The sequence below is a fragment of the Nuphar pumila genome, chromosome 10 (assembly GCF_984573655.1).
Source record: "Nuphar pumila chromosome 10, dmNupPumi1.hap1.1, whole genome shotgun sequence".
NCBI lineage: Eukaryota > Viridiplantae > Streptophyta > Magnoliopsida > Nymphaeales > Nymphaeaceae > Nuphar > Nuphar pumila.
In genome coordinates, this window is record NC_143258.1 from 119,106,443 (window position 1) to 119,119,110 (window position 12,668).

At 41.7% G+C, this 12,668-nt stretch overlaps 1 protein-coding gene across 1 annotated transcript; it reads right to left on the minus strand.

The window, feature by feature from the left end:
• Positions 1 to 3,806: 3,806 nt before the first annotated feature.
• Positions 3,807 to 6,372, minus strand: LOC149828087 (uncharacterized). The gene is made up of 2 exons (XM_090019879.1): positions 3,965 to 6,372; positions 3,807 to 3,889 (listed from the first exon to the last, which is right to left on the minus strand). The coding sequence occupies exon 1, from the start codon at positions 5,708 to 5,710 to the stop codon at positions 3,992 to 3,994; it is 1,719 nt and encodes a 572-aa protein (XP_089876005.1). The 5' UTR covers positions 5,711 to 6,372; the 3' UTR covers positions 3,807 to 3,889; positions 3,965 to 3,991.
• Between the last annotated feature and the right edge of the window lie 6,296 nt (positions 6,373 to 12,668).

Genomic DNA, 12,668 nt, shown 5'->3' on the forward strand with positions numbered 1-12,668 from the left:
TTCTGCTTTGGCCCAAGCTTCAAGCCCAACCGCTCTGCCTTTTTCTGTGAGATGAAGTTATACGTGGTCCTAGAGTCTACCATTGTCATAGTAGACCTCTCATTCGTAATGACTTCCAAATACATGAGCTCTTTGTTAACTGGCATGCTCTCAGTTATGCAACTTCTAACTGCGTTGATCATCTGCATGACTCTCATTCTTGGTTACACGACCTCGATGTCACTACTCTCTACCTGCACTGCATTGGCCTACCCGTCATCCTTCATGAGGCACTTTAGACATTGCCCGACAATATGTCTCTCGCCATAGAACCAAGTTACAACCGACCCTTTGTTACTGTTATTGTTGTGCTCTCTATAATTCTGCTTCTTGTTAGAATGGTGTTGGGTCAACGAATCACCTTTATTGCCGCAGTGATCCTCCTTGCCTCTATAGTTTGACTTCTTCTCAACCTTAGTCAATGGAGTAAAGGACTTGCATTGTATATCCACTAGTTGCTCGACCATCATATACGCATCTTCCAAAGTCTGGGGATTGCTCATTTCCACTTCAGACTGTGCCCAAGGTTGTAGCCTCACAATAAACCAGTTGAGTTTGTCTTTATCTGACATATTGGGTATATCTAGCATAAGCTTCTAGAATGTCCTGATGTAGTCTTGCAAGGCTCCAGTGTACTTGAGTTTTGCTATCATTCGATAAGTTTGGTGTTGTGCATTCCTTGGCATAAATTAGTTTTGTAACTCACTTTTGAAGGCTTCAAAGGTATCAAACACACAATGCTCATTTTCCATGTTGCTACGCTTTCGTCCCCACCAAGCTATAGCATCTCCGTCGAGTAGAGTTGTTGTCAGATTCACCCTGAGGTCTTCAGCCAATACATTCTTAATGTCCAAGTAGTCTTTCATCTGAAACAAAAAGTTTTTTATATCCTTACTATTCTTGAAACCATTGAATTTAGCTAGCCTCGACACATCTATCTTTGATGGTCTATCGTCATTGAGGGTAATTATCTGATGCAAGTGCAGTTCTTCAACTGAAGCTCCTCAACTTCAGTTTGCAGGGTGATCACTATCGTAGTCAATGAAGTAACCTGTCTCATCAGCATGTTTACCTGCTCTCGCAGGCTCGTCACCTCATCATTCAGTCCTCCGAACGACTCAATTATGCATGAAATCGCTTCCTCATACAAAGTCACATCAGCCACTATTGACGATCACGACCATCTGCTCATAACCCCAAGGTGAACCCATCTCCTCTGCCTCAACAACTACCTTTTTTTTTGGTGCTCCGCAAGTTATAACAACGCCCCATGATAGTTGCTCACTTGCAGCTTCATAACCTTTGATAATTAAAAGTGCAAGAAAATGAGAGAATAGAGAGGGAGAGAAATTGTAATCATTCAAGAGCAATCACAATGAGGGTGAACAAAAGATAGCTCTTAGCATTTATATTTATTTACATTTTTGCATGAAAGCTTGTTATAGTTTAGATCTATGGACTGACCCTTTAAGATATTTTTCAATTTAAACCAAAGTAAGGAGGTGACCGACTAGATACTTACATCATGATACAACCAAAGCAAAACAAACTCAAAGTACATCGCAGGAGAAGACAAATGGTGCTTTTCTTTTTATATTTCAGATACTATAAATACTAAGCTATTACGTGCAATGGTTTCTAAGGTGCAGGTTAGATGAAGTAGAAAGAAGTCGGTATAAGAGACTATCAAGGTTTTCAATTCTCACATTAGATTAATGGATGGAATCGTGAAAGTGAGAAGGAAATAAGCATCAGCAGATTTCTTTCAAAGTTCTTATATTAGATTATTCTACAAAGAATATAATATTACCAAATCCTCCTAGAAAAGGGGTTTGGCGTAGTGAGGTGGGCCAAAGCCATCAGACGGGCAGTCGAGGTTCGATTCCTGCAAGCATCACTCCCTTGCACAAGCCAACGTCCGGAATAAGCTTTGGGGTTAAAGGTCTGAGCCTCGGAATTTTATGTTTCTAGTGCTGATAACAGTAAGTATAGCAGGCTAAGCCAGCAGGACAAGGTTTTCAAGCACAGACGGTTCTTCCGGTGATGAAACACAAAAAAAAGGATTCTTGTTATTTGCACAAACCTCCAGCGATATGCTTACCAAACAATAGGGTTCTTCCTAATACCTTTTAGATCTTTCGCTTAGATTTCGTCTTAGATCATTTCCATCAATTCCTTGACCATGTCACCCTTAAACTATTGGTGACTACCCTTTATCACCATGCTCTTTTGCTTAAGAGCTGCCCTGATTTGAATAACAGATGGGCCTGATCAAAGTAGCTTTGCGTTTCAGCAAATTATTAACCAGCCGAGTTGGGTGGCATGTTCGACAGATTACACTCTTACCAAGTGTCCTAAATCTCGGCATTGGGGTCTCCTTGGCAAGGGAAAATCACTTGTTGCAGAACCTTTTTCCTGAAAATATTTGAAAAAACTTAGCATATTTTAATTATTTTTCGATGAAGCAGCATATTGAAAAATTAAAAATAGGTAATACATAGCGAAATTGGGAAAATTATTGAAAATAGAAACCTGTTCCAAATCCTTTTTTCCTGGATGATGCTGAGAAACCATCCTGGTCAAAATCTCTTTAATAGCATGCTTTCTGAAATCATGATATATATATATATATATATGAGAGAATGAAAACCTCCCCAATGAAATTTTTTAGTGTTTTTTTTTTAAATTCTGCCCGTACGCATGATTGATTTACTATAAATTGACACTTGGATTATGAATTTTGGATAGAAAAAATAGTATTTGAAGCCTCAAAATTTTAGGAAAATTGTACGCCTTCGATTTTGAAACTTATAAAAAACTATCTGCAAATGCTCCATTCCTATAAAGACAAGTATATAAGTGTGACATTTGTAGGGTCAGAATTTTGAAAAAAAACACCAAAAATCCAATAAAACGTCTCTCTCTCTCTCTCTCTCTCTCTCTCTCTCTCTCTCTCTCTCACACACACTCACACACACACACAGAGAGAGAGAGAGAGAGACCAGGCAATTGCATTTATCGTGACTCGTGAGGGTCTTTACTGCTCTGTGCATTTATATGATATTTGCGACGTACCTCCACAATTGTCCTCTTGATCGAATCGGGTTCTTCTACAAGTATTGAATGAAACGTGCCGAACAAGATCTTCATACAAAACCTGCTCGTTTGAGATCAGTGAACCTTGTGACTTGAGAGGTAAGAGTCTAGATTAAACCCGTGGCCAATACGTGATGCTTCGTCTCCAAAATGTGGTTGAGGGAATCAGAGACTTGGGCTAAAGTTGGAGATGGCTCTGTGTTGCTCAACCAGTATCAAACACTACAATTATCAGATTAACCTTTGAAAAAGCTTCCAATAACGGTGATTCAAAGGGACTCTACAGTACACACCATGAAATCCAAGCCTGCATTGTTGTCCTGCCACTTGCACAAATTAATGGAAAAGATTTTGGTAACTTCAGGTAAAGGAATGACGGTTCTCTATCAATGAGTGTTGGCATCTTTCACAGCAACAAGTGGACCAGTATGGCTTCTAAAATCAAGACTCCAATTGATTATTGTTATGTATACAGAAGGCAAGCGGTACAAAAGAAACTCCCGACAAAACATGTACTTGAAGAATAAGCTCCTATTACCCTCTGTTTCCATGCGTGTAAAGGTATGGTAGCATCTCTTTTCACAAGACCCTACTGCCAAGAAGAGCAAAACACACACAAAGATGCATGCATGTAACAGGAAATGTGAACATAATTACAAGATCTGACAAGATTGAAGCATAAAAAAACACGTACCAAGTCTGATTTTCATTGCATTACATGTTTCAAGAACAAGAACAAGAGGCAAACCTCTCCCTGCAAAAACATCAAGCATCAGGTCACGTAAGCTAATAGCAAGTACTATATACAGATACACATATCCATGAGCACCTTCAGGCGTCTTTCATACCAAACGGATCATGTCTTGGACTCCTGATCGATATGCCGCAGCACAAGCCGCTGCAGGTCAGACATAACCTTGTGCTCCCGCTTCGCCTTCTCCTCGTAGTTAAACATTGCCAACACCCGCTTGTCCTCCGCACTGTAAACCTGGTTTTCCTTCCTGATACGAATGGCATTCATACGTTGATGCCGGCTCCCACTCATGACATAACCCAAGCCCTCAAACTTCTGAATCTCTTCTGCTGTAAGGCCGACTTCTCCTCGGCGTGGGATACGCTTCCCTTGCTGCACGTACTGAGCGATAGCATCTCCTTCTCCCGGCCGCAGAGCTCCTCCATAGCTGATATGCCCTTCAGCCTTAGGTAAAGGAACAGGCCCAACAATGGGCTCATTGTCCAGTGCTGAGGCAGCTTTTTTCTGTGATTCTATCAATTCTTTGAACTTGAGCACTTCAGTATCGGCCTCGGTTTTTCTGGGTTCAGCTTCTTTTTCGTTGTGAACATCAGCGTCAGAATCAGAAGCACTATCTGATGGAGAAGTTGTACCTGAATCAGCACGCCTTTTTGTCGTTCTTCTCTTGGATCCAGATGATACTTTTGATGTTTTCTGCTTCCTCATCTTCTTCTTCTTATTGGTTTTCCTATGATCATCAGAGGAGTCATCCCTAGAATCTTCTTCACTTTCACTATCATCAGAACTATCATTCCTGCTCTTCCTACTACTCTTCTTTTCCACACTTGCTTGACTGCGCCTCTTCTCTTTGGAGAGCCGTCGGCGTTTTGGAACACTCTCTGAATCCTTCTTCTTCAGAACAACCTCATTGCTTGAGCCCTTCGTCAAACTTAAGAATTTATCAGAATCAGACTCTGTATCTGACTTGCTCTTCTTCAGAGAGCGTTCTGAATCACTCCCCGAATAGTCCTCACTTTCACTATGATCAGATCTATCATCCCTACTCTTCCGTCTTCTCCTCGTATCCCTACTTGCCTGGCTATCCCTCTTGCCCTTGGACTGGTGCCGGCGAGTGCAACCGCTCCCTGAATTCTTCTTCTTGACCCGATCGTCATCACTCGATCCCTCTGTCAAACTCAGGGATTTGTCTGAATCAGATTCCGTATCCAACCTGTTCTTCCGTTTTCTAGTGGAAGGCCTACTCTTCCTTCGTGAAGTGTTTTCTGTCTTCCGCTTCACAGCACGAGGTGAACTGCTTACGTCTGAATCTGAGGAAGAATATGAAGAAGACTCGTTCAAACCAACAGAACCTGCAGAGTCAGCACCACTGACCGACTTCTTCAATTTCTCCAGCCTTTTCCCCTTATCAGTTCCACTCTTTTCACGCCTATCGAACAAAGAATCATCCTTCCGATCAACATGAGAATTCTCTCCGCCTAGATCCCTCTGATTACCAGCTTCGGTCCTGACATCCTCAGTCGATAGTTGCAATCTATCCCTCCAACCAGGAGGAGGGCTCGGAGTCACTCTCCAGATGCAATTCTTGAGTTTCTTTCTCAGCTTCTGCCGCTTAAGCCACCTGTACTCATGGAAACTCAAGCCCTTAAGATCCTCATCATCACCATCAGAATCCGACTGTCGAAATCCCCTATCAAGAAACGTTGATCGATCTGAAGGCCTCTTGTACCCGTTGCTGTACCCATGATACCTTCTTGGACTAGGGATTCTATGCCCATTTTCCCTCCTCTCCGGACCCCTCTCGTACGGATACGGATCCTTCATACTTCGATCATAGTTAGGGATACGATCATCGAAACCAGGACTAGAGGAACGGCGTTCAGCCCTCCGAGTCAGGGTCTCGTATCTTTCGTAGCTAGGAGAAAGACGCTCCTGTCTGCGGCTTAAAGTTTCATCCTGTTGGTGAAAACTAGGGCTAGGGGAACGCCGTCTGAGCGCACAAGTTAGGGTTTCTTGCCGCTCGTCCAGATCCTGGCTGGCCAAACGGCGGTCCGGCCTCCGAGTGAGAATTTCACGGCGATCGTCCAATCTAGGGTACCGGGAACCGCCATCAGATCTACGAGTTAAGGCTTCATGCTGATCGCCGAAACCGGAAGGACTCCAGGAACGAGTTAGGGTTTCTCGGCGGTCGCCCGGACGTGGGCTCCGCGAACGGTGGTCGTACGGGAGATCGGGAGTTCCGCGGCTAGGGCTTCTCCTAGGGCCGGCAGACGTGCGATCGGCGCGTCCTCGCTCGCTGTAACCGCCACGCTGTGAGTTACTCTGGTCTTCACCGTCGGATTCGGAAACGGACCGGATTTCGTGATCGGAAACGAGAGAGGCGAAGGTGACGTACCTCTTTCCGGCGATCGCATGCGGGGTTTCCGACGACGGACGTCGTCGGTAGCGTCTATGTGAGGGAACTCCACCGCAGAGGCGATCCTCCGATCGCGTGGATCGACGAAATGGGTGTCATTAGTGATCTTTTCTCTTCTCGCCATCAGAGAGAGAGAGAGAGACGGAGAAGGGAAAAAAAAACGCAGGCCGGCAAGACGGAGAAAAGAAGATAAAGGGCAGGGGGTTGAAAGCAAGTGTACATGAGGACACGCTTTTTTATAATGCTTGACCTTTGATTTTTTACCGTCTGATCAGATCTATGCGAATCTCAATCTTCGCCCCAGATGATTCACTGAATCCCACGTCCGTGTTCGGGGGGATCGAATGAGCGCCACGTATTCATGCACATGGGGCTCGTATTCCCGTGTATGTTGACATAACTTTGCATCGGACTCTGGTGATGTTGCAAAGACTTAATCACCCTTACTTGCTTTTCTTGCCCTGAAATGACGGTTCGAGGAAATGACAAAAATATTCTCTATTCAAAAGCTGTGAAACGACGGGTGGGGAAAAGGACAAAAAAGCAGAAATTTCAGAAAGTTTGATGTTAACCATTTAAAGTGGAGACGTTCGCCTGCGCCATCTGCTGTAACAGTGCTCTCATTATCAACGTTCCAGTGTTACAAAACATTCCAGTGTCTTCTCTTCATTACTGTTGTCGTTAGGCATCATGGAAGAAAGCAATGATTCACAAACATTCCAACCAGTGCCATCAAGGCACAGTGAGTAGCTTTTCATCTCATCATGCTATCGATGAAGAAGGCACGTCGTCTTGTGTGCCATTAAGGCATTGTTTGGTTATTGCAGGTAGATCTTGTTATTACGAAGGTTGGAAACTTATCGATATTTGTAAGACGCTGGGACCTGTTGACAAGAACGCTTGTTTGCAGATTCTAGAAAGGGCCTCTACCCCATCAGGTATCCTACAGTCACTCATCATATGCATTGTATCTCAAACCGCTGTATTAGTAAGACTCTCGTTTTTGTAAGATACATTTTTGTTAGTTAATATCGATTTGTTTGCTATTATGTTCAAGTTCTTCCTTATCGATTTGTAATTTATTGTGCGATATATTTATCGACCTTTTAGATAGTATGTTTTTGTATCGTCGAGTTATAAGTTATAAAAACTGAACTGCTGTATCGATTTTCAATATCTGACAAATCGCTATATATATCGTTTTGTAAGATATTATATGTTTTGTAATATGTATTTGTAAGATATTTGTACACAGACTTTGAAAACGTTTGGGTGCAGAAACACATCTTGACACGCATGGCGGGGCGATTTTCGCATGCATATCGTTGCTCTCTCAGCGACTTCTATTGAACTCGCTTTAGAGCCTCGTGGATATTATGAGAGCGTTATCGTCAACACACATGTACGACATGTTTATTTTATTGGCATGGTAAGCGACACGTCGATGCTCAGCACAAGCAAACATCAAACCGCACTTGCTTTGATACTTTCATTCATTAAATTGTTGCTTTGACTTGTGTAACCCTAGTGGTATCCGTTCTTATATGCATCCTGATTAAATCGTAGTAAACCTATGCTGCTTGCTAACGGAAATTGATATATTGCTTACAAAATATTCCACTGTCTTCTTTTATTTGTCGTTGTTGTTAGGCATTAAGGAAGAAAGCAATGATGCACAAACATTCCAACCAGTTTCATCAAGGCGGCGTGAGTAGCTTCCCAGCATCATGCTATCGATGAAGAAGGCATGTCGTCTTGTGTGTCATTAAGGCTTTGTTTGGTTATTGCAGGTAGATCTTGTTCTTACGAAGGTTGGAAACGTATCGATATTTGTAAGACGCTGGGACCTGTTGACAGGAATGCTTGTTTGCAGATGCTAGGAAGGGCCTCTACCCCATCAGGTATCCTACATTCACTCATCATATGCATTGTATCTCAAATCGTTGTATTAGTAACAGACTCTCGTTTTTGTGAGATAATATCGACTTGTTTGCCATGTTACTGCAAACACAAATTGATATATTGCTTAAAACATTATTGAGCTTATCATCAGGTTGTAATAAAGACGATGTAGCTCAATCAATAGAAAGATCTGGAGAATTGAATATCTATACTTATGACCCAACTGAAGAATTGAACATCTGCACTAACGATGCACATGAAAAGAAAGGTGCAGGCATTAGACCCACTATTGACTTGAATGTTCCAGTGAAAGAAATGCAATTCAATGATGAGGTAGACTACCATGACAGCGCACATAATAAAAGTGTATACACCGGGAACGTACACGGAAGTACACCTGACTTCAATGTTCCAGGAGAAGAAATGCAATTCAGTAATGATCCTGATTTTGATGTCAGTACACTTAAGAAAACCGTAGGAACTGGGAATGTACATGGAATTGCACTTGACTATGTTCCTGTAGAAGGAATGCATTTTAATAACGAAGAAGATGCATATAAATTTTACAATGATTATGCCTTAAAAGTTGGCTTCAGTGTGAGAAGGTTTTCTTGGTCAAAAAATGCACAGAGTGTCTTGGTTAGAAAGACATATGTCTGTTCCAAGCAAGGTTGGAAGAAATCAATGGGAAATCCAACTAGGAGCACGCCAGAATCAAGATGTGGATGTCAGGCGAGATTGGTTTTGAGAAGACATCCGAATGGGAAATTTGTCGTGCGTACTTTAATCAGTGATCATAATCATGATTTATCTGCATCATTTATGACTCCTATGCTAAGGTGACATCGTAAAGTAACTGTAGCTCATGCTGCAATGGCTGAAATAGCCGATAGCGCCGGCATTGCACCAAGGAAGACATACAATTTGTTTACCCGCATAGATGGTGGTCGCGAAAATGTGTCATTCACACCTTTGGATCTTAGAAACCACTTGAGCAGGAAGAGGACAGATAACATGAAGAACGGAGAAATATGTTGTTTGGTTCGTTACTTACATAATAAATCAAGCAATGAACATGGTTTCTTTAGTGCAATGCAAGTGGACGCAGATGGATATGCCGTGAATATGTTTTGGTCAGATTCAAGGTCTAGATTAGATTATGAATGCTTCAATGATGTGCTTGTGTTTGATACTACAGTAAAGATTAACACTGAACAGTGGCCATTTGCGCAGTTTGTGGGAGTAAACCATCACGCACAGAGTTGTATATTAGGCGGTACTTTTATGTATGACCAGACCAAGGAAACCTTTGAGTAGTTGTTCAGAGTATTTACACAGGCAATGAACGGGAAGCATCCTGAAACTGTACTCACAGATGGTGATCACGCAATTGCGGCTGCAGTGCTTCATGTGTGGCCAGATGCACATCATCGTCTGTGTTTGTGGCATATCTTTCGAAATGCAGCAAAGAACATAGGACACATATTTAATCAGAATACAGGGTTTGACAAACATTTTACAAGGTGTATACTTCATAGCGTAGACGAGGTCACCTTTAAGTCAGATTGGGACAAAATGATTAAGACATACGACCTTGCTGACTGTCTGTAGTTATAAAATTTATATACAGAAAAAGAGAAGTGGGCATTGACATATGGAAGACAATACTTTTGTGCAGGTATGATAAGCACACAAAGAGCTGAATCTATGCATGCCACACTGAAGAAAACCCTGTATTCATGTTTAACAATGTTTCGTTTCATGGAACAATATGAATTATTTGTAGACGGTCTAAGACAGAATGAGTTTGAACAAGACGTGAAATGCTCCAATACACGACCTCTAACTTTTGGCATGAAAATATTGATGCGACCTGCAGCTCTGTATACACTAACTGTATTTGAATGGATCAAGAAAGAGGTGTTTCATGTCATGAATTGCAGAATAGAAGAACTGGTGCAAACCGAGAATATGCACAAATACCATATTTTTTGTCAGGGCGAAAAGCATCAGGAAAGGCAAGAAGCGCATGTCACGTACAATGTCGACAACGGAAGGGTAGAATGTTCGTGCAAAATGTATGAATTCAAAGGTATCCTATGCTGTCATGCATTAAAGGCACTCAATCAAGAGAAGATACAAGAAATACCTGAGTCTTACGTAATGCGAAGATGGACGAGACGCGCGAAGATTGAAATGCTCGTTATGGACAATGCGAGTAAATCTGGTGTTGACGAGAAGTGCCACATAGCCTCCCGTTACCAACAACTGTGTAGGTCATTCATGCATGTTGCTGATTTGGCATCGAGAAGCGAAGAAGGCTATGCATGTGCGAGAAAAGCTGCAACGGAGTTACTTGAAAACGTGGAGTTAATTCACATTAAGTCTTTTGCAGCGAATGAATACCAGCCAAAGAAAATGGGATCGAACAACGTAGGTCAAAATCATGTCTCGCTTGACACTCCCGAGAAGTTGCACCGAAGCGTAAACATTATCTTCAACACGTCAGTAGTGAACGTTGTTGATTATGATGGACATATTCATGAAGCAAAGGGTATCAAAAGAAAACCTGCCTCTGATCGCAGTCATCGGAGGGCAAAGGGTGCACTAGAATTGGTTGACAAGAAAAGGACTAAGAAACAACCAACCTGTAATAAAAAACAACAAAGCCCTTCGAATGAACAGGTATGTAAAACATTATATTGCTCCCCATTGCGTGAAGCTTGTCAAATAGCTAAGTCGTGTAATGTCCATCATGCAGCAATACCCTGCAGAAGTACCGGCAAACGTTCAAACCTACATTCCTCCCGACCAGATTTCCGGCAACGATCGCTACAGTTTTACAAGGCTTTTGGTATATTATCGATGTTGCGAGGAGGTAGGCATTTCTTGTGAAACTTAATTCAGTGTCTAATATTTTCTCTTTCATGAAAGGCTACGATGCAGTCGACCGATTGGTTTGGGACACAGGAATCTCGTGTGGGCTATTAACTTAGTTGGCATGCCTCTTTGCATGACCCGATCTCCACAATGCCGGGTTTTTGGAGAGTTTATAGTCGTTTGTCATTGACGACTTGCGGTTCGTGGTTGAATTTGTTAAAATCGATAGATAGCGGGTTTTTGCTTCTAGTTGTTCTAGTTGTTTCAATAATATACCTATGTTTTCTTTCAGCTAGACTGTTTTGTTGTGGTGTTTTTGGACAAGATCTATGATGAACTATTCTATGGTTTTCAAGATAGTTTTTAAAATCATTTGAAAGATACTCTCCTCCGGAATCAACTCTAAAGATTTTTAAATTATCATTAAACTGATTTTTAATCATCATATGATATGTCTTAAACGATGCAAAGACTTCATACTTATGTTTAAGGTAGTATATCCAACAAAATCTTGAATAATCATAAAATAAATAACATAGTAAGCAAATCCTCCCTTAGATACTACGGGTGTCTTCGCCTCGAAAGAATAGCGCGCAAAGTATTGGCGAAGACAAATACAGCGATTGTTTGCCATCGCTGATTACAGCGATGCAAATAATCAATAGATAAGGAAAGGATTTGTTGCCATCGTTGGATACTTAGTGCTTTGAGTCGGACAGCGATCTGTGGCATCGCAGCATAAATCCGAGTACACAAGTTGAAAAGATTTGTTTGTAAACGTAGATCTTTGTTCGGAAGTCAAGCTTCTCATTTTTCCAAAAATGCAATGATTATAATTGAAATTACTATTACAGAGATCTTTGTCTTCGCAATCGCTGTATTTGTCTTTGCCTCGAAAGAATAGCGCGCAAAGTATTGGCGAAGACAAATACAAGGATTGTTTGCCATCGCTGACTACAGCGATGCAAATAATCAATAGATAAGGAAAGGATTTGTTGCCATCGCTGGATACTTTGTGCTTTGAGTCGGAGAGCGATCTGTCGCATCGCAGCATAAATTCGAGTGCACAAGTTGAAAAGATTTGTTTGTAAACGTAGATCTTTGTTCTCGGAAGTCAAGCTCCCATTTTTTCAAAAATGCAATGATTACAATTGAAATTACTATTACAGAGATCTTTGTCTTCGCAATCGCTGTATTTGTCTTCGCCTCGAAAGAATAGCGCGCAAAGTATTGGCGAAGACAAATACAGCGACTGTTTGCCATCGCTGACTACAGCGATGCAAATAATCAATAGATAAGGAAAGGATTTGTTGCCATCGCTGGATACTTCATGCTTTGAGTCGGACAGCGATCTGTGGCATCGCAGCATAAATCCGAGTGCACAAGTTGAAAAGATTTGTTTGTAAACGTAGATCTTTGTTATCGGAAGTCAAGCTTCCCATTTTTCCAAAAATGCAATGATTACAATTGAAATTACTATTACAGAGATCTTTGTCTTCGCAATCGCTGTATTTGTCTTCGCCTCGAAAGAATAGCACGCAAAGTATTGGCGAAGACAAATACAACGATTGTTTGCCATCGCTG